Below are 21,536 nucleotides of genomic sequence, written 5' to 3'. Positions count from 1 at the left end.
CAAGCTGTCCCTCCAAAGTTTGGTTGTCCTGGGAAAAATGTTAGGGAATGTCCCATAAGCTACACGAAGGACATTGGTCCATCGGGAGATCACTAGCCATCTTGGGCAGAACAAGAGAAGGTGAAATATAACAAGCTCTTCTTTTCAATAGGTGAGAATCGTCCACAAAGCACCATTAGTGCCTGAGGGGAGACTCCTCAGAACTCAATACACTAGAGGAGAGACATGACACTTCCTTCGAGACACCTTTCCAAAGGCAATCTGTCGAGACCTGGGATACTTCAACAGGACCAAATGAGGTGCGACTGCCCGTGGGGAAACTCCACTGACCTCCCTTGGGCTACCAGTATGCCTCCTCCAAAGTGCTGAGGAGTTCGGCAGGGACCTTTGCCTATGAGAGTCAGGGGATGAACAGCCACCTCCTCCATTGCATAACACTTCACTATCACAGAGAGAGGCTGGTTGTTTCATCTGTTGTCACATTGGGTTGTTTGCGTTTGTCGGAAGCGATAGGAAGGGTCTTGGATGTTTTTCGTATTTATTATATTGTATTTTTATGTTTATTATTATTGTTAAGATGGTATGGGAAAGGTTTGTGCCTGTTTTTTATTTTGGTTTGTGAGAGAGGGAGAGCTTGAGAGAGAGAGAGAGGGTGTGAATGATGAATGGGTGGTTGACGAGTGAACTGCTTGTTTGGCGGGTGTTTTGGCTCGTTGAGTGGTTCGGTCACCGAGCATTCAGAGTCAGTCAGGAATAGTCAGTCAATGAAGGCATTCAGTGAGAGGCAGTCAGTCAGTACAGTTGTCTGTGTGCATTTAACATAAGTTTTGAGTATTCAGTAATCGAGTTCTCTCGTGCTTGTGTCCCTCTGTGGTTGTCGAGTTGGTGAGTGATTTCTTGTGCCTGATGTTTGTGAAATTGCATAAATAAGTCTTGTTTTGTTTGGTGTTATTTAGTGTTGGTATTCAGCAGTTTGTTGGTGACAGTTGGTTTGGTGTTTGGTAGTTTGCTAGTGGCAGTACAATTTGTTTTTCGATGGCCATACCGCATTGAAAGCACAGCTTCTCGCCCTGATTGTGTCAAGTTTCCTGGTGAGTAAATGTATTTGAGATTTTGTTTTTTTGCTTTGCTGAACCAAGTGTCCTTTTAGTAATTAAAGTAACATCAAGGAGAAAGTGTGGCTGGCAGAAATTTATAAGCCAGATTGATTACCGTAAATGTGGGGAGGTCTTGCTTGCTTGCTTAGCTTGTGATCCGACCACATAATATTTTTGGCACCCAAACAGGGACTACTGGTGTGGCTGTAAAAGGATGACTGGGACAGTGAGGTCAGTACGACTGATGAAAAGGTAAAGATGGAAGGGTTGGACGAGGTTAGGAGGCTTAGGGAGGAACTGCGGTTGGCGAGGAAAGCTAGGGAAAGGGTGGAAGTGGAGAACGAGAGGGTGAGGATTGAATGTGAGAAGCAAAAGAGGGAGTTGGAAGAGTTGAAAAGGATGATGAGGCGTGCGGAAGAGGGATTGAAAAAGGAAGTGAAAGAGGCTGAAGAGCGAATGATTGAGAAAATGGATGAGAAGCTGGAGTTGGTGATGATTACTATGCAGGAAATGTTCAGGGGACTTCTTGGAGAGGGAGCTGTTGGAGGTAGACTTCCTGGGTCTGGTGATGGGCTTAAAGCGATGAAGAAGGTGAGAGGGCAAACGGATGAGAGTACAAGTGAAGAGGGTGATGTGTTTGTGATAAGTGAGGAAAATAAGGGAAAGACACAGGACAAGGGCAAGAAGGGATCTGAGAAGAAACCTAAGACGAAAGGGAAGAAGATTGGTAAGGATGACGTACAGGACGAGATAAGGACTGAGGACTTTGGGAAAAGGGCTGAGAGTAAGGGGCAGGATGAGAGTGATTCAGATAGTGGTAAGTGGGAACAAATATGCAAGAAGAAGAAAGGTAGGAAGGGCATGGTTAAGAGTATGGAAGTGCATTTGCTATTTTCAGAAGAGGTTAAGAGGGTTCAGGATGGAAGTAGCGAAAGTGAGTGTGAGAGTAAGGGAGAAATACGAAGGCTGTATATATGAGAGAGGTACCCCGGTGTGCTCGATACGAAGAATATGATAGTAGGGGACTTTTTTAAGGAACATGAGAAATATTGTACAGCAACGTATGGTGATAATAAGAGAGTTTGGGTTTGGGAGTCAGGGGAATTTCAGACAGGATATTTGCTGAGTATGTATGGGACAATGATGAGTGTAAGGAATGTGTCGTATGAGAGTGTTAAGACTAGGATTATGGAGCAGGCTAGGAGGGCAAAGAGTAGCGTTAGGTATAGGAGGAAGAATAATTTTGAGGAGGCCAGAATGAATGTTGGTGAGTCGTCAATGTATGTATGCCAGTTAGAGACGTTAGCTTGGAAAAAGTTTGGGGATGAGGGAGTAAATGAGTGCAAGGAGTTAATGAGGAAGTTGTTAGCGACTGTGCTTGAGTGTGTGTATGAGTTTATAAATTTGAAACGAAAGGAAAAAGTAAAATGGACAAATGAGAGGTTGAAATGGAATGATATCTTAGAGATAGTTGAGGATTAAGAATTAGATAGGTTTATGAAAGAGAGCAGAAAGGGAGGTTGTGGAATAGGCGGAGTGTGTTGAGCCGTGGAGACGAGGATTTTGGGGGGTCTAAGCTTACGGAATTTAAAATAGTTCTGGAAGACGATACCCCCATACACCAGCGTCCCCGACACTTTTCCACGCCTACCGCATGAGATATTGAGGAGCAGTGTGGGGAGCTTGAGAGAGTAGTAGTGATAGCCAGGAGTGACAGTGCCTGGAATAGCCCCAAAGTCTCTGTACAAAAGCCAGATGGAAGTTGCAGATATGTGCGGATTACAGAAGGGTGAATGAAGCAACTGTGAAGGAGCGATTCCCCAATGAATGTAGTGTCTGATTGTCTAAACAAGATGCATGGGATGAGGGTGTTTACCAAATTAGACCTGGTAAGGGACTATTATCAGCTGCCTCTTGAGGAGGGGAGCAGGTCTGTTACAGCTTTTTTGAGTGGTAGTTGCCACTACCAATTTAAAAGGTTGAGTTTTGGGTTGGCTAACATGCCTGCTGCCTTCCAGAGGGCAATGAATGTAGTTTTTGCTGCCTTCCAGAGGGCAATGAATGTAGTTTTGGCTGGGTTTGATAGGAAGAAGGTGACTGTGGTATAAGTGATATTTTGATTGCGCGTGAAACTGTTGAAGAGAGCATGGAGTTGCCTGAGAAGGTGCTGGAGCATTTGGAAGAGGTTGGAGTGAAAGTAAAGCTTGAGAAGAGTACATGGTTGGGTGGGATGGTGGAATTTCTTGGACGTACGATGAGTGCAGGTGGGGTAAGGAAGAGCAAAAGTTTGTGCAAAAGGTAGGTAAGAGAATTTCCACATCCCAGGACTGTGCGTGAGTTGAAAGGTTTTTTGGGTTTGATTGACTGAGTTTGGCAGGAAGTTTGTTTGGGACCGTTCAGGGGTAGGAAAGCCACTGGCTGAATGGACAGGGAAGAGAAATTGCACTACGTTGAAGTGGGATGAGCAAATGGTGAGAGCATTTGAGAAATTGAAAGAGGAGGCTTCAAGGGATGTCACCTTGGCAATCCCGGATTATGGAGAGGATGCGAATAGGATGAGCTCTACACAGATGCTAGTGAGTTTAGTATTGGGGGGATGTTTAGTGCAGTTGCAAGAGGTGAATGGGGAAGAGCAATTGGGAGTGATAGCATATGTAAGTAAAGCCTTTAATAAAGCAGAGCGAAAGTACTCGGGAGTTGAGAAAGAGCTTGCGGCTATAAGGTTCTGTGTGAAAGCGTTGACAGTGTTTTTGTATGGAGTAAGATTTGTTATATTGACAGACCATCAGCTGTTAGTGTATAAGATTAAGAAGGAAAGTGTGAATGGTAGGATTGCAAGGATAATTGAGGATTTGAGTGAGTTTGACTTTAGGTTAGAGTATGTGCTGGAGAGGATGCATGGTAAGGGTGACAATCCCATGAATAAATGACTGTGATCCCGATAGAGTGCCTGAGAGTTTGATTGTAAGAGAGGTTTGTGGGGGACGACCGAGTTTGTGAGTGTTTGTTTTCAGCATTGAAAGATTTGGAGATTAAGGGTCTGGTTGAGGGATTGCCTGAGAGTGCAAATGAGCTGCAAGTAAGGTTGATAAGTGATGTGCAGTAGGAAGGGGCATGTACGGAAGAGCAAGGTGGGGGAGAGGAGATGCTGTCGCGGTTGCTTTGGCAGTAGCGGAGTTGTTTGGGGTTGAAGTGTTTTTATATTTTGGGTGGGACAGACCATTTTAGTATAAGAGGGAAGCTAACTGAAAATAGTAAGCATGGGATTTTGAGAATTCATTATGGGGAACATGGTCGTAGTTGGTTAGTCAGAAAAGGGGATTGTGAGGGGGATTTGAATCAGAAGTATGAAAGTGGGGAAATGACTGAGGAGGGATGTGGGGAGTGAGTTTGTGGGATGGGATTTGAGGAAATACTGAGGGAATGGGGTATTGTACATGTTTATTCTAATCTGTATATGCCCACTGCAAATGGCTTGGCTGAAGGAACTATTAGGACATTGACTGAGATTTTGTGAATGATAAGTAAGTGTGATAATGATTGGGATATCCATGTGGGACATGTGGTGTGGGTTTACAATGCCACATTGCAAACGAGTACAGGTATGTCACCCTGTAAGTATGTGTTGAATTTTGAGAGCATTATTAGGCCATGGTTGGGGTTATTAGAGTGATCGGGATGAGTGGAAGAGAGCAAGTGGGAGGTCTGAAAGTTTTAGGATTAGGGATAAAGTGTTGAAAGAGGTGATTGGGAAGAGAAGAATAAATGTGAGTAAGGTAATGGAAAAGTTTCAGGGGCCTTTTGAGGTTTTGGAAGTGGGATCAAGTGGGTTAAGTTATGTTTTGGTTAAGTTGCGAATGGATGGGGGTATGGATGAGGTCAGTGCACATCATAATCAGCTTCGCAAGTGGAGGGATGTGTCACAGTATGTCCGTGAGAATGAGATGAGTGAGTAGTTGAAAGTGAATAAATATGAGCCAAGCATCAGCAGTTAGTATTGGTTGAGTATGGAAGAAAGCGGAAGAGAAGGTAAGAAAAGGGAATGAAAGGGAAAGGCGAGGAATGCATGATAAAGGGGTTAGCGTTAGGGTTAGAGTGGTTGATAGAGCATGTAACACAGATAAGCCTGGGGAGGGAATGGATGAGACTTAGTGTGTGTGGGTTTGAGTTGACAGAGGTTAGCAAGATTTTGACAAGAGGGGGGGACCAAGTAGTAGGGAAGAGGTTAACAGTTTGGTAGGGATATGAATGAGGTGAGTGATTTGGTGGCAGAGATATGGGAGATATTGAGGCAAGAGTTAGAAAGGTTAAATGAGATAGTGAATGGGATTTGGGGGGACAATGGCAAGGGAGATAGTATAATTTTGAATCAAAGTGGTATGGAAGAAGTGAATGGCGATGCAACTGAGTGTATGAGGGGCCTCGAACAAGATCCAGGGGCCAGCATTCAAACATCCCTGGGTTTTAAGGAGGGCTATTTAGTGTGGATGTTGTGAGTACGTTAAAAGGGTGTTGTCAAATGTAACAAGGGAGGAAATATGGGGAAATTGGTAAATTGGTTGCAATTGACAACATTCTCAAGAGAGAGAGAAGAGAGAGAGAGAGAGAGAGAGAGAGAGAGAGAGAGAGAGAGAGAGAGAGCTATTTTGGTTTTTTTTTTATTTTGAGAGAGAGAGGGTGTTAATTATGAATGGGTGGTTGACGAGTAAACTGCTTGTTTGGCAGGCGTTTTGGTTTGGTTTGGTTTGGTTTGTATGGTGTTTTTACGTTGCATGGAACCAGTGCGGGCGTTTTGGCTCACCGAGTGGCTTTGTCGCCGAGCATTCAGTCAGTTAGGAGCAGTCAGTCAATGAAGGCATTCAGAGTGAAAGGCAGTCAGTCAGTACAGTCGTCTGTGTGCATTTCACGTAAGTTTTGAGTACTCAGTAATTGTGTTCTGTCATGCTTGTGTCCATCTGTGGTTGTCGAGTTGGTGAGCAATTTGTTGTGTCTGATGTTTGTGAATTGGTGTGTAGTCTTGGTGTTTGTTTGGTGTTTTTTAGTGTTGATATTCAGCGGTTTGTTGGGGACAGTTGGTTTGGTGTTTGGCGGCTTGCTAGTGGTGGTGGAGTTTGTTTTTCAACGGCCTTAATGCGTTGAGAGCACAGCTTCTTGCCCTGATTATGTAAGTTTCCTGGTGAGTAGATGTGTTTGAGATTTTGTTTTTTGCTTTGCTGAACTAAGTGTCCTTTTAGTAATTAAAGTAACATAAAGGGGAAAGTGTGGCTGGGGGAAATTTGTAAGCCAGGATTTATTAAGGTAAATGTGGGGAGGTCTTGCTTGTTGCTTAGCTTGTGACCACCACATGGGTTAACATTGCTAACCCCAACACAAACTGGCAATGGTATGGGAAGAAAGCAAGGAAGGCAAGCGAAGGAGCAAGTGGTAAAATTAAAGGGCTAGTAGCAGGAGAGAAACACACAAAACTGGAGCGAGTGTTTTATCTGACACTCGACGCCCATGTATCATAAGAAAACAACTCGAGCACCTGTGTAGCTTACAATATTTTGAGCGCTCGGTTCCCACTGGGCACTAGGCTGCCTATGGTACTTGCTCGGCTCCCACTGGGCACTCAGGCGCCACTGGAATCTTGAGTCAAACAAATGACTAAAGACAGGATCAACCAGTATAGTTCACCAACAGGCGAGGTAATAACTTTGGTCCCAGATGTATTATGTCATTGGTCTAGCTACACATTAGCTGCGCCTCAATCCAAACTCAATGTAGGCACCACTAAAGCAACACTTCATACTCTGTTCCCTTGATCGGTATAAATTATAGTAATAGCCCGAACTTACGCGATTCAAGTTGCATGAATTCACAATAGTGCGAACATTTCATTGGAACCTAACTAATTATCATATCCGAGTTCTTCACAATAGCGCAAACTTTTGCGACTCCTCCAGAAACACTGCAAAACCCTGCAAAAGTGTTTGTTTAATTTATGTAAATTTTCAAGTTTTAAAGCTTTTGTGTATAAAATCTATTACAAATTTATTATTTTTTGTATATGTATAAATATGATACAAAGGTAACTAAAGCACCTACAGTTAGTGCATATATGTACATTTACAAGATGCAATACCCATTCACAAAGTTACCGCACTTTTCAAAGAAGATATCCCTTCAGAAACTGTTTAATTTCTGAAGTATGTATGTACTAGTATACTACAATTACTAGTATAAGTTTTTGTGCTTTCAAGTGTAAAATCAGTATGGAGATTCTGTGTATGCTACTTATATTTTTGAAAATATATGCAAAGGCAGTACTTAATTCAGTGTTTGTCACTATATAAGACCTTCATGATCGACTAGTAAAACATATCAGAGACATAACAGAGTTGTTGTTCTGTGAAAATTACTATCTTAACCTCGGAGAAAAGTGTTGGTACAATCTATATGTACTATGTTACGTAATTACAGCACATACAGTTAATGTAGTATTTCAGAGGATGTGATCCCATTCGCACTTTTTAAAGATGATACCCTTCCAGAGTTTTACCTCGCATGACGTACGTATTTCTCTCTCTCTCTCTCTCTCTCTCTCTCTCTCTCTCTCTCTCTCTCTCTCTCTCTCTCTCTCTCTCATCAGTCATGCATACCAAGAGACAGAAGGATCTTGTTCCAGAAAATTAAAAAGTGGAAGAAAGGTCTTGCAAAAGAAAAAAAGGCATGGAAAATGATGAAAATGATGGAACTAAAAAGTAATGCATAGAAAATGATGGAACTAAAAAGTAAGATAGAAAATGCAGAACAAAAGATTATACAATCAAAAGAAAATGAAAAATGGGACTTGAAATAAAAAACCTAAGTAAATATCAAGCAAAACTCCAAACTATTGTACTCGTATGCAAAAAAGATGAATAAAAGAAGAATAGAAATAGGCTCTCTAAGAATTGAAGATAGAAATAGGCTCTCTAAGAATTGAAGGGAGATTAACGAATGAAATAAAGGAAATATGCAACATATTGGCAGAAAGATATAAGAGAGAATTCACCCCTAGAATTGATAATGAAGATAATGATACAGAAGTAAGGGATGAAAATAGTGAATATTTAGCAGACATAGATATTAATGAAACTGATATTGAGCAGGCTATTAATGAAATTAAAAATGGAGCTGCAGCTGGGTCTGATGGTGTCCCTGCCATTTTGTTAAAGAAAGTAGTTCATTCTATCACAAAGCCACTTGCAATATTATTAAGACGAAGTATAGATACAGGCAAGATTTATGATGAGCACAAATTAGCATATATTACCCGTACTTTCAAAAGTGGATCAAGACTAGAGACAAGTAATTATAGGCCTGTGAATCTAACATCACTTATTATGAAAGTGTATGAAAGAGTAATGAAGAAAAATATTATGAAACATTTAATAAAAAATAATTTGTTTAATATAGGACAACATGGTTTTGTACCCAGAAAAAGTACACAAACCCAACTTAGTCCACCGTGAGAACATATACAAAAATATGAAAAGCGGAAATGAAACAGATGTGGTTTATCTAGACTTTGCAAAAGCTTTTGACAAGGTAGATCATAATATATTAGCGAAGAAAATGAGAAAACATAATATAGTGGATAAAGTAGGAAGATGGTTAAAAGAATTTTTACACAACAGAAAACAGATAGTTATTGCAAACGATGAGAAATCGGATGAAGATAAGGTAATATCCGGTGTGCCACAAGGTACGGTGTAAGCTGCATTACTGTTTGTTATTATGATTGCAGACATAGACAGTAATGTTAAGGACTCAGTAGTGAGTAGTTTCGTCGATGACACAAGAATAAGTAGAGAAATTACTTGTGATGAATTTGAATCAATAAAGTATGGAGACAGAGAAGGAAAGCTATATGCATATAGGGGACCTAATAATGAGACAATCACAAATAAGGAAGTAATTAAAGACCTTGGTGTGAAGTTGAATAGGAACATGTTATACAATGATCAAGTAGCAATTCTATTGGCAAAATGTAAAGCAAAAATGGGAATGTTGTTACAATACTTCAAAACAAGAAAAGCTGAACACATGATTATGCTTTATAAAACATATGTTCGTAGTCCACTTGAATGTTGGAATATGATATGGTACCTACACTATCAAAAGGATATTGCACAAATAGAGTGTACAAAGGTCCTTTACAGCTAGAATAGAAGAAGTTAAGGACCTTGACTACTGGGAAAGACTACAATCCTTAAAATTATATAGTCTAGAAAGGAGAAGAGAATGCTACATGATAATTCAGGCATGGAAACAGATAGAAGGAATTGCCGAAAACATCATGGAGCTAAAAATATCAGAAAGAGCAAGCAGAGGTAGATTAATAGTGTCCAAAACGATACCAGGAAAAATAAGGAAAGCACACAGGACATTAATCCACTATGCACCAGCATCGACAATGCAGCGTCTATTCAATGCATTGCCAGCTCATCTGAGGAATATATCAGGAGTGAGCGTAGATGTATTTAAGAATAAACTCAACAAATATCTAAACTGCATCCCAGACCATCCAAGATTGGAAGATGCAAAATATACTGGAAGATGCACTAGCAACTCTCTGGTAGACATTAGAGGTGCCTCACACTGAGGGACCTGGGGCAACCCGAACAAGATGTAAGGTCTGTAGGGTAAGGTAAGGTAAGCTCTCTCTCTCTCTCTCTCTCTCATTGTTAGCCTTCACACTAGTACATGATTTTAAATTGATTGAATTTTACCTTCACCCTCTGCATACATTACCTATGTACATACATGATTTTTTTATTTCATTGAATTGTGTACCTTCGTTATAACAGACTTATGAAGGTAACCCAGCAACGCAAAGAAAGCTCCGTTTACTCTGAGGGAAAAAGAAAATGGCATCCCATGAGTTAGGGGTAACATTAGTATGTATAAGAAAATGAATACGCATGTATGTAGTAGTTACTTTAACTATTTTTATGCCAACCAGTTATTTCTTTTTTAAGGGTAATGTAGTAAACTAACTTTCAAACCAAATTATAGTAACTTTAACTTCATTCAAAAGTTAGCATAATACTCAGGGAGCATGATTAGGGTCATATTTAGTGATCAGACTCTAGAAGCAAGCATTTATTAGCATTTTTAGAGACCGTGCCAAACTTAAGCGAAACTTCCCCTTACGCATGGGGGTCTGGAACCTAACCTCATGTAAGTTCAGGGAATTACTGTACAGCCCTCAATAGGTCTGTTCCCTCTGAGGTGGGCCCTTGTACATTTTCAATGAAAATTGCTTCTTATAATAATCATAATAATTCTACTTTTGCTTTTACTAAGATCTCAGCTAGACCGTTCTCCGAAAGCCCACCCTAACTAATTCTCTCCTGCTATACTTTACCTTTTCATATAAATAATTCTGGAAAGGAAAGTATGATAAGCATTTAAATTTATTGCAATTTCGTTGCAGTAGCAAACAAGCTATTAAGGAAAGCACCGAAAAAACTTATTCAAGAACTTTATAATCAACAATAGTTACTAATCCTGCTAGAAGTGCCTTGTGGAATTTAAATTCAACACCATTATTATCCTACTAATGCATTGTTTACATTTATATGTTGCTTGTCTATCAACTCTGTAACATTTTACGTTACGTTACTCAGTGTAAAGATGTGTTAATCTAAAGAATGTAAGTTCGATAATACTGAGACAGTATTATCAAACAATATCAGGTCGGTAACGAATGCAAACATTAGTTCGACAAACCTATGTTTGCATATGAAGCAGTCAGTCGAACAACCATCTGTCTGCAAATTTTTGGATTTTGAGTTATACATACTTTTGAATTCAGCAACTCTTCTTCTATATACTAATGTTTAGAAATTGTAAAAAAAATGTTTTCCGCATTCATAATCTAGGGAGAGTGAGAGTAACTAGAATGATAAATGCACAATATATTGTCATTCCAATATTGACAAACTATTATTGTACTGTTCTCAGACTTCGGTTTTATGGTGTTGAGATACAGTTTGGATAGACAGATAATATTTATGTACACATATATTTGTAAAGAGCATGCTTTAAGCTTCATTTTGAAAAAAAGAATGATGTCATAGCATAAATATTAATGGAAATATGATAATGTAAACATTGCACAACTTCAATCACGTTTTTCTCTGATTTCTGTTTTGTGCAGATAGACGGTTGTTCAAGTGACTGCCTCATATTATAGTTCGACACTCAGCAAAGTGGTTAAACAGTTAACTGTAATTTCGCTGTAAATGCGATTATGAATACGAAAAACATTATTGACGAACTACTTCAGTAAAAACCAAAAATAAGGAAAATCTCATCCTGAAGTTTTCGGTTGAAGCTACTCTACTTTCGATTTAGATACAGAAGTCTAGTAAATAACCAGCAAAAAATGAACAACAACTGCCAACACCCTATGTTATCACCAGAAGTCACAGAAACAGAATGAGCTACATAGTCCGCTGTGTTGTTTCTAACCCTCTCGCTAGGGGGCGAGACTGGTGTCACATACACAATATATCAGTGTTGCTAACACTAAATTTAAATCTAAACTGGTGTGAATAAATAGAAACTATAGCTATGTAATTACTGGGTAAGTCACTTAATTAAAATAAGCATTTAATTTTGAAAAAAGTAAGTTCTGAGAAAACACCAAAACAAAACAAAATTTTGGGACTCAAAAATCCTGAGAGAACAGAAAATCTTCAGCAAGTTATCCCTATACTAATCTTAACTTGTTTTCTTTGATACATCCTGTAGAGAATGGGATATTTTAGTGGGTGACAATTATTTTTGAATAAATTTTGTTTACAATTGTTTTACATGCTTTTTTTTTACCATTTTTGTCATTCACAGTGCTGTACAAGCAATGAACAAAACTGTCCATGAACCAATCTAATCATTATTTTTTAGTAATTAAGTTGCGAGATATGTTTATTCATGCATAAACTAGTCCAAAACAGCATATAATTCAAACTCGATCCAATCCAGGATCATTCATAGACTTTTCAAGGTTTTTAAAAATTTGCTGTTCAGTGCCATATTAGCAATGAACAAAATTGTCCATAAACCAATCGAAACATTTTTCATTAAGCAAACATTTATAGATTTTCCAAAACACTATATCTTATTTTATCCTATCCTGAATTATTCATACAAATGTTTTTTTTTAGAATTTGTGGTTCACAGTTCCATACAAGTGTGACAAAGTTGTCAATACGTAAACCAATCAACAAATCTTTTTTAGCATTATCGATTAATGATATTGTTCATTTAGACATGAAACAGTTGAAAACTTAATAACTGAAATTTGACAAATCCTTGAAATTCGGCAGTCAGTGCACCCATAAGCATAATCTTACTATATATATAAATACTTCCCAAAAAATTATAATATAAAATTTGAGATACAATAACAGAACATAAACAATGAAACTGGTATCACATACAATTCAATTACAATAGGGTTCATTTGAAATTCTCAAATATTGCAAATTATTTACAAAAAATATCATTGGTTATATTCACCCTTTGGTTACATGATTATACACTAATAGCAAATTACTAAAAATATATGAAGTAAATAGGAATTCACTTCATTACCTATAATTCTACATATATGTATGAAAGAAACTTCAATATAGTATAGTACAGCATGTACGTTTCCCCCATATTGAAGGAAATCACAATAGCTACAAAAATTATCAGCAACTATATAGTATGTATATATATATATATATTATATATATATATATATATATATATATATATATAAATATATATGTATGTATATATATAGAAAATATATAGTATATATATATTATATATATATATATATATATATATATATATATATATATATATATATATATATATATATATATATATATATATGTATTATTATGTATATATATATATATATATATATATATATATATATATATATATATATATATATATATATATATATATATATAATATATAAATATCTTTAATAACATTAAATTTTTTAACATAAACCCATAACTTGTAGAGCAACTTAATTGGCAATAAAATGTTCCAAGACAGCAATTCTTCATAGCAAGACAAAAATTAAGTCTGACAAATGATGAATGCTTGTGCACTGTGAAATCCAATTTCTCAGCTGACATCCTAGTGCATTCTTAGCGTTGAATGCCTTTGGCTACTGGAATGTGGGGCACAGAGGAGGGTCTGTGATTATATAAGTTATGGGCTTATTTTAAAATTAGTTCAAAATTTTTTTTAAAGAAGAAGCCATAGATCTTTAATACCATATTTTGGTACTGAGGAACCAAGTTTTTGGAATGGGACACCTGAACCTACATACTGACAATAGAGGTGAGAGCAGAAAACCATTCACACACACACACATCTGTTGGCTGCTTGTATAGGGTTCAGCTGGTTTACAAATTATAGTAAATTTGGCATGCATGGGTCTTCTTTGGGTGTGTGCTATACCTTCTAGAATAATGACTTACACGACTAAAAATACCACTTCTGCTTACATCATTAGGATGTCATAATGAAGACCCAGAAGGGGGGGGGGAGTATGAGATAGACAATAACTGTTCTACCTGCAAAAAAAATAAACCCAAAACAGAAGGGCCTATTTGTTATGCTACTACAACAGGCCCAAAGAAATATTTCATCAGCTACTTCCACGACAAAAAATCAAACACGTTGCTCTAGCCACTGAAATAGCATAGACATCCTAATCATAATTAAAACTTTCATTTATCTCATGAGCAATGCCTTCAGGTTGAGAATCTTAACTATGTCATGTTTTAGAAGCTCCCTAGCCTATACGTACACAGCATTATTTCTAGCCAAGAGTCTCCTTTTTTTACTGTGAATAGAAAAATCAAGTTGTACTTTGTCTAAAGATCTTGGATTCTTTTAAGGTAAAACCATAAGGCTTTAACTGGAAAAAGAAAAATATCACTCTGTCTTGAGCAAAGGTTTAAAGTTGAGAAATACTGAAAAGTGCATAGTACAATTACCAATCTTGTGAGTTTGTGAGGTATGAGTCTTTGCAACAGAGCCAGCAGCAAAAGATGTTAATATACATTAACAGAATTTCAGCTTTCTATGCTAGTAACACCCCATTATAAGCCACAGGTCCAATCTTGAAAGTTTAACAGCTCTTCTGAAAGTGTTTCAGGAAATTCTGATATGTTTAGGATCTGAAGTAAACAATCAATCATTTGCATCTGAAAAATTCTGGGAAAGGACAGCCCTGTAACCTTTACTGACTGACACTGATAAGCCTCGTCTTCCATTAGGAGCAACACACAATCTGGAGCAATGATAAGTTGAGCTTTGGCAGACAAGCAAACAATAAACTCTGTTGTCAACTGAGACCTACTGAGCCTTACGCCACATGTAAACCACTCACAAGTCAGAGAATATCTATTGTCTTCTTCCTTCAGAGATTTATCCTGGAACACTCAGAGGCAAATAAATGGCACTGTAAGTTATGGGATTGTTAATATACAAACAGCACTTAATTCCAAGCATATTCAACCAAAAGCTGTTCTAATTTTCATACTGTTTTATCATAATACCTTACTGGATTTTTCTGATGTACATGAAAGCTACCTAAAATTCAAATCAGGAAGATCTGACCAAATTATAATTTCTTCTGCACATAAACCCTCATTGTAGAAGGGCAGAGCATATAATGAGTTTTCATACTGATGGACAAATTACTAAGATAGTTTAACCAGACCAACCAATATTCATAAAAAAAAGCACAACAGAAAACAAACTAAAATTGCAACTGAAAATAGTCTCTTGTACATATTCACTCACAGTGTAATTTAATAACCAAAATATGTTGTTCCATAATCAAAACAAGTTCTAATTTCTTTACTGAATTTGCAACAACGCCCTACTAAACCTTTTAATGGTACGTACATGTTACACTGAGTGGAACTGAGAGAATCAGAAAGTTGGAATTCCAATACGAAAAATTTAATAGCTCTGTGAGATCATTCAAACTGCTTATCTCACATAATTTACTCTGTTCTGTTTTAAAAAGACGACACTACATTATTAACAAACTATTTATTTGAACTATTCAATTTTGCATAATACTTTCTAAGTCCCTCATGGACAGCACTCTGTACTTCAAACTTTACATTTTCACAAATCTCAGGATCTTTAATGTTACTCAGCTGAGAAGTAATAAACAGGCAAAATAGGGAAAGGCTATCATCCTCAGTAACTGCTTTATGAGAGTGTGGCGATTTTAACATATAATCTAAGAGCATCCCAGGTGTCAAATAATTGACATCACTACTCCTCCGCTTTCGCTTTTGTGATGCCCTTTCTTCAGTTTGTGGGTCCTCAGAATTTTCCATTCTTTCACTTCCAAGTCCACTATGAACTAATACTGGTTCCTCTTCCTCACTATCAAGTCCCTCGTCAATTTTTATAAATTTTTGAAGGCTAAAGTTATCAACTCCTCCTATAAAAAGTAAAGTGGTAATCTGTTAAAGTCTCATTTTAATATTGCCCTACAAAATTGGTATTCTGCTAATGACTTAAGAGATTCAGTTTGTAATGAAAGCCTCCAGTTCAGTATGTGTGCAGTTTTTTATAAATTGATTAAATTCTTTAGCTAATGCATTTGGACACAAGTTCCTTTAACCCCTTGTATATGAATACTTTTTCCTGTAAGTTCTGAGTAAGACCAGCTAAATTCCTTTTATAAATTAAATGAAATAATTTCTAAATATGTACAGTACTATACTGACACTGAAAAGAAATTATACAAACTAAAGATAAGTCCTTAACCAAGTACAGTACTCATTTGAGGGTATGATAATTCCAAATATATATAATGATTCTCATCTAACTAAGATGCCCTTCCTGCTTCAAGTAGTGATTTAATAACACATATCTCAGTGTATTCCTTATCATGGAGGTTTGGAATAAATTCAATAAAATATTGTTTACAAGCTTTATGTAGACAAACAGAGATTGTAGTTCTGTCCACCTATTTTTAGGGTAAAAACATACTTTTCAAACACTTAACATTATGTGAAACATATCATCATTACAAAAAAATCTTTATCAAGAAGGAAATACACTTCTCCTGAGCTTATTTTTGCTCCTTTTTCTAGAAAATTCTCTCAACTTTCATCCATACAACCTTTTCTTCTATACTAATATGCCTAACTACTGTGCTAGAGGAAAGTCCCTTACTTCAGTTTTTTATTTCTAAGGTAAATCTTCCCACGGCAATTCTAGATCTCTTAATCTTGCTCTGATATCCTAATCTTAAAACTCTTCCCTAAAAGGTATTCTCTGTCTGTAAGGATTAAAGGGAAGGGTTCTAGCTCACTTGAGGACCATCATGGCATCTCACCCAGTTCTTAAATCCTGGTGAATTCTTTTTAAAGAATTTATGAAAACAGATTGGCCTGTCTGCATTGTCATTTTTGCTCCCTAAATGGTAATGCTTGTACTTCTTTATACTTATTAGCACTCATTAAAATAATTTAAGATGCATCCCTGATATTTTACTTTTAACTCTCACCAGCTTTTATAACTTCAATTCAACTCACTTCTTCTGGAACAACATATGAATTTTACAAAGCAAACTCAACTGGGAATCTTCTTTCCTATTTTACTGTTTACTAATCATCTGTGACTGGAGAAGCTGTCATAACTTGAAGATCTCTATAGAATTTAAAAAACAATGAACAAATGCTCCATTAGAAACCTTTACTACAGTAAACCAATTTCTAACACTTCAAAATATTCTCACTTATTACTTACTTTGGATATAACATCTGCTCAATTCATTATTACAAGTGGCATTTCTTTGGTGGCTTCAGTGCTAAAATGGACAAACTTCGTTCAAATGTCACTGATCAGTAAGGTAGGTCTGCTCTAGAAATTTGTCCATTTTCTTGTCAACTCCCGAGATCATGGAGCCTGATCACATCACTTAATAACATACTTGATTTGTAAAATACATATAAGTACTACCAAATTAATTAGAAATTTTTATTTTTCCTAACATATGAACCTACTCTTTTAAATATGGAGTATTCCTGCGCTTCACTAACTTCGGCTGTTCTCGACCCATCTCTGAAAACAAAATCCTAATGCTATCTGGCTCACGCAGTTGACCCAACTCGGCCTTCTTTCCCCACTGTATTTACAGCCACACTAGTGATCAATATTTTATCGATGCAATGAACATCACAATTATCAGTAATATACTATATATATTTCTACTGACTCAGTAAGATGAACTAAAATCACTTTCAATATGATTAGGAATTTTCCATAAAAATCTTGGGTGAATGCACTTTTGAAAAATGCATTACTAAAGGCTACAAGGCACTGAATCAAATGTGCAAAACATTTAAATGATTCTTGTACCTGTCGTTTGGGTAATGCCAAGCAAAGTATCAGTCAAACAATCATAATTTTGATACGCTTCAGTGCTCCTATCTCTTCCAATATCTTCTTGAACCATTTTTTTCATAGCAAATTGACCCAGTAGACCCCCCTTATTCGCATTCTCTGGATTTGCGGACTCACATTCACGGATTTCTCTTCAGGAACGTTTCCCCACATTATTCGCGGAAAATTCGCACATTCGCGGTATTTTTCTGTGAGAAATATGCACATATTCCTGGTTTTTTTTTATCAATTTCATCATAAAATGCACTTATTGTGATAAAACTATTAAAAAACCAAGTATAAAAATTTTTAGTGGGTTTTTCTTGAGTTTATCTAACAAAATAGGCTGTTTTCTGCGTTTTTATAGGGGTTCCAACTATTCACAGGTTCTAACTATTCACGGGGGGTTCTGGTACGCATCCCCCACGAATACGGGGAGACCACTGTATATCTAAAATCTTACACTGGAATCCAAGCAATAATATTATTTTGTAAGTGAATGAATGCAACTGTGTGACTATTATTCAATTGTTTAAAGTATTGCAGAAGGGGGAAAGTGTCAAAGACTTACATGTAGTATTGGACCCATTTTGGTAAACCACAAATTGTTAAAGTATTAGTTTTTGTATTATCTTGATAATTTGCTTATTGGTAAATAATTAGTTAATAGGTTTTGTACTATAGTGCGTCCTCGACTTACAGTGGGGATACATTCAAGCGCCGTGTTGTAAGTTGACTTCCACTGTAAGTCGGTTTTTTACTGTCAATAACACTTTAACAGTACTCATGGCACCCTAACTAGATATTGCATCAAGATACAGTGCCGTTAACTTGATGCCTATCCTTGCCATTATTGACTGTGCTTACGGCGCTATCAAGATCGAATCACTGTAAACCTGTGGAGCCGTAAGTCAAGGATGCACTATATTAATCTACTTTTTTGCAGGTTTGTTGCATATTCTACATGAAATGAGGTATTCCATCACATCAGTGGCTAAAAACCACTGATAATGCCAACTAGATAAACAAGTTTGAATCACTAGAAACATTAATCTTTTTTCTACATAAAAATGCACTTGGTTGACAGTATTTTCCTTCATGACCACTCATGATGGGATGCACCCAAGCCGTTCACAAAGGATTGACTATAAAACTGAAAAAAAAGGAGCAACTTCATTCTGTATGGCTTTGTGATTACTGTGCATACGTGCAATTATTTATCACTTAATATTTTTATGAAGCCTTCACTATGCCTACATCATCTTGTTTTTTACATGTTAAATGATACTATAGTTTGCATACAAATACAGACAAGCATTGTCATTTTACTTTCTATAATTATTAAACCCAGGCAATGTTAGATAAGGAAGTTTGTTTAATAACAGCTTAATCTTGGCTAGAGCTGAAACCTCCTCAAATGAACACTAATGTGCCAAGTTTGTTACTGGGAGATTCTACTGTACTGCATTTTCCCTCAGTATAGTAATACCTTAATCTTATGCAATTAAAGTTGCGCAGAATCACAATAGCACAAGCTTTTCATTGGGACCTAGCTGATTATCATACACTAGTTTTCCACACAGACATTTGTGAATCCTCAAGAACCCTGCAAAAGTGTTTGTTTAATTTTTTTTAAAAATTTATAGATTATCAAGCTTTGATTTTACTAAGATGAGAATTGTTGTGGCTCATGTATATGTTTCTTAATGTTTTCAAATAATAATAATAATAATATTGACAATTAAAAGCCACAGTACAAAGTATTAAAATATATTTTTGGACAAGGTTAAAAATGACTAGGAGAGACTTTCAGATATGCAATATCCGAAAACCTCTCCTGGTCATTTTCAACCTTGTCCAAAAGTATATTTTAACACTATGTACTGTGGCTTTTAATTGTCAATATTATAGCCTCGTTACATAGGTTCTTTAGTTCAATAATAATAATAATAATAATACAGGCAAGTCCACGGTTATTGGCAGACACTGTTAATGATGCTATAACAGGCCCAGTCTCGGCTATCAGCGCCATAAGGTGCAGAGTCTAGTTATGACGCCATAGCATACCTAACAGAGACGCCATTAACTGAAACTTGGTACCATAAGCACCTAAATCACCGAATTTCAGTTAACAGCGTTTTTTGCTCATCAGCACCCTGCTGAGAACTGAAGCATCACCAATAAGCGGGGACTGCCTGTACTCAAGCCACATTTTAGTGACTGGTATGACATCGCAGAAGGAAGCACAGGATGTCCTCCCACTTTCTCTTTCACCTTTTCAGTAAGGTGCTGAGTGGAGAGCCAGGGGTATATACTTAATGTACCTGGAGCACCCACGGACTCTCAGTGAATGGGCCATGACTTTATTTCAGTGTAGGTGTCAGTGTTGTTTGGTGCTGCACACAGGGCACAGGTTGGGCACCTATCATGTTTTGCTAATCGTCGGGGCACTTCCCTCACTGCTGCAAAGTTCTCCCCAAGTAGGAGGCGATCCTTGGCTATACAGCCACACCACTACGAGTTAAGATCAGTCTTGAAAAATTTCAACACTTTAAGCTTTCATAAAAAAAAAACACGAAGCAGAGATTGTTTACGGTTCCAGTACGTCAATAATAAAATGGCAAAAAGAGCAAATGGCATCTTCAAACTAAGGAGGTAGAGGCTGCTCTGACATACTCAGCTACACTTCAAAGTAAGCATAAAGCATTCCACAACACTGAGTGTGTCTCAAAAACAAAGAACATATAAGATGGAAGACAACACGTTTAGACCAAAGGAAGAGATGGTTTCTTGCCATAACTCTCAAGGTTATGGATGTTTGTCTGATTCCTGTTCAACACAGGAAAATCCTTGAAAAAAACGACTGGACTGAGAGCTCTCTATGCTACTGCAAGCTGGGGAGCGCTACTGGGCACTTGAAGCAAGAGCTAGAGTCAACACTGTAGCTGGTGCCAGATGAGCTAGCTGCCAGGAGAGCAAAGGACTGGGGAGCTGGTGGACACTTGGAGTATGATTTAGCGACAGAGTGAGCTGGCACCAGAGGAGCTGAGTGCCGGGCGAGTTAGGAGCTCGGGAACTGGCTGACACTAGGAGCATGAGTTGGTGCCAGGGAAGTGGGTCTCTCTTGAAGACGTGACTTTCATTCTCGATAGGGCTGTTGCAAAGGTGGAAAAAAAAAAAAACCTTGGCAGGAGCAGCAGAAATCACTTGTGGATGCTTTGACGACTGAGCTAGTAAGTCATGAGTCAAATTCTTCTGCAAGGCAGACAGAACCTTCTTCACAGTGTCTTGAAGGAACAATGCGACTTACTGAAGGACAAAAACAAGAGGGCCAACTTCTGAGTAACTGTAACCCCTTTAGTAGCTAAGGAACACCAAAGCTCTTGCTTCTTAGGGCATTCCCATAATAAAAAAACTAAGCTAATGATCTGAACCGGCTCTGCTGTACTGGTGAAGGAAAGAGCCTGGAACATGGCCGTTAAAACTCTTGGACAAGGTAGTTAGGCAGTAACTACCTTCAGGTAGGTGGGAACCACCTACCAGAAAGTAAACATTCCAGTTTGCCTTTCAGTCCAGGTTTCAGATTGAGGAGTGCCATAAGGTGGACCTAATATGTAAAGAACCTCAAGTTTGTTTAGTTAGGAAAAATATGATTTGCTTTTAAAAATTGTGATTTGCTCCTGCACAATATACAAACTCTCCGTCCTTTAAATGATAAGACTCATTGCTTGGAGGGAAGACTCTGAGTGAATCTCCTGAACTGACTGTAGTTCACACCAGGGCTGCTACTCCTGGTCAAAAGAGCGAGGAATCCTCTGCCTCTGACAAATTGATAGGAGTAAAAGAACTGGACTTGAACCTGGCAACAGATGCCAAATAATTTGGAGTTCACTACAACATCTGAGAGTTGAAATATCAATAGTATTTGCCTTTTGAAGGGTGACATTAAGGAAGGACCATTATAAATTGTCT

General features: G+C 37.5%; 1 protein-coding gene across 1 annotated transcript in view; it reads right to left on the bottom strand.

Annotated features, from left to right (window-relative positions):
* Positions 1 to 13,162: 13,162 nt before the first annotated feature.
* Positions 13,163 to 21,536, bottom strand: part of LOC135220955 (retinoic acid receptor RXR-gamma-like) — a 68,060-nt gene continuing 59,686 nt past the window's right edge. The window contains exon 5 of the mRNA XM_064258609.1: positions 13,163 to 15,609. Within this exon, the coding sequence (XP_064114679.1) occupies positions 15,608 to 15,609 (2 nt within the window). The 3' untranslated portion in view covers positions 13,163 to 15,607. The remainder of the gene's footprint in view (positions 15,610 to 21,536) is intronic.

Source organism: Macrobrachium nipponense, chromosome 2 (assembly GCF_015104395.2).
Source record: "Macrobrachium nipponense isolate FS-2020 chromosome 2, ASM1510439v2, whole genome shotgun sequence".
In the NCBI taxonomy this organism is placed as follows: Eukaryota; Metazoa; Arthropoda; class Malacostraca; order Decapoda; family Palaemonidae; genus Macrobrachium; species Macrobrachium nipponense.
This window is presented reverse-complemented; position numbering and strand designations above follow the sequence as displayed.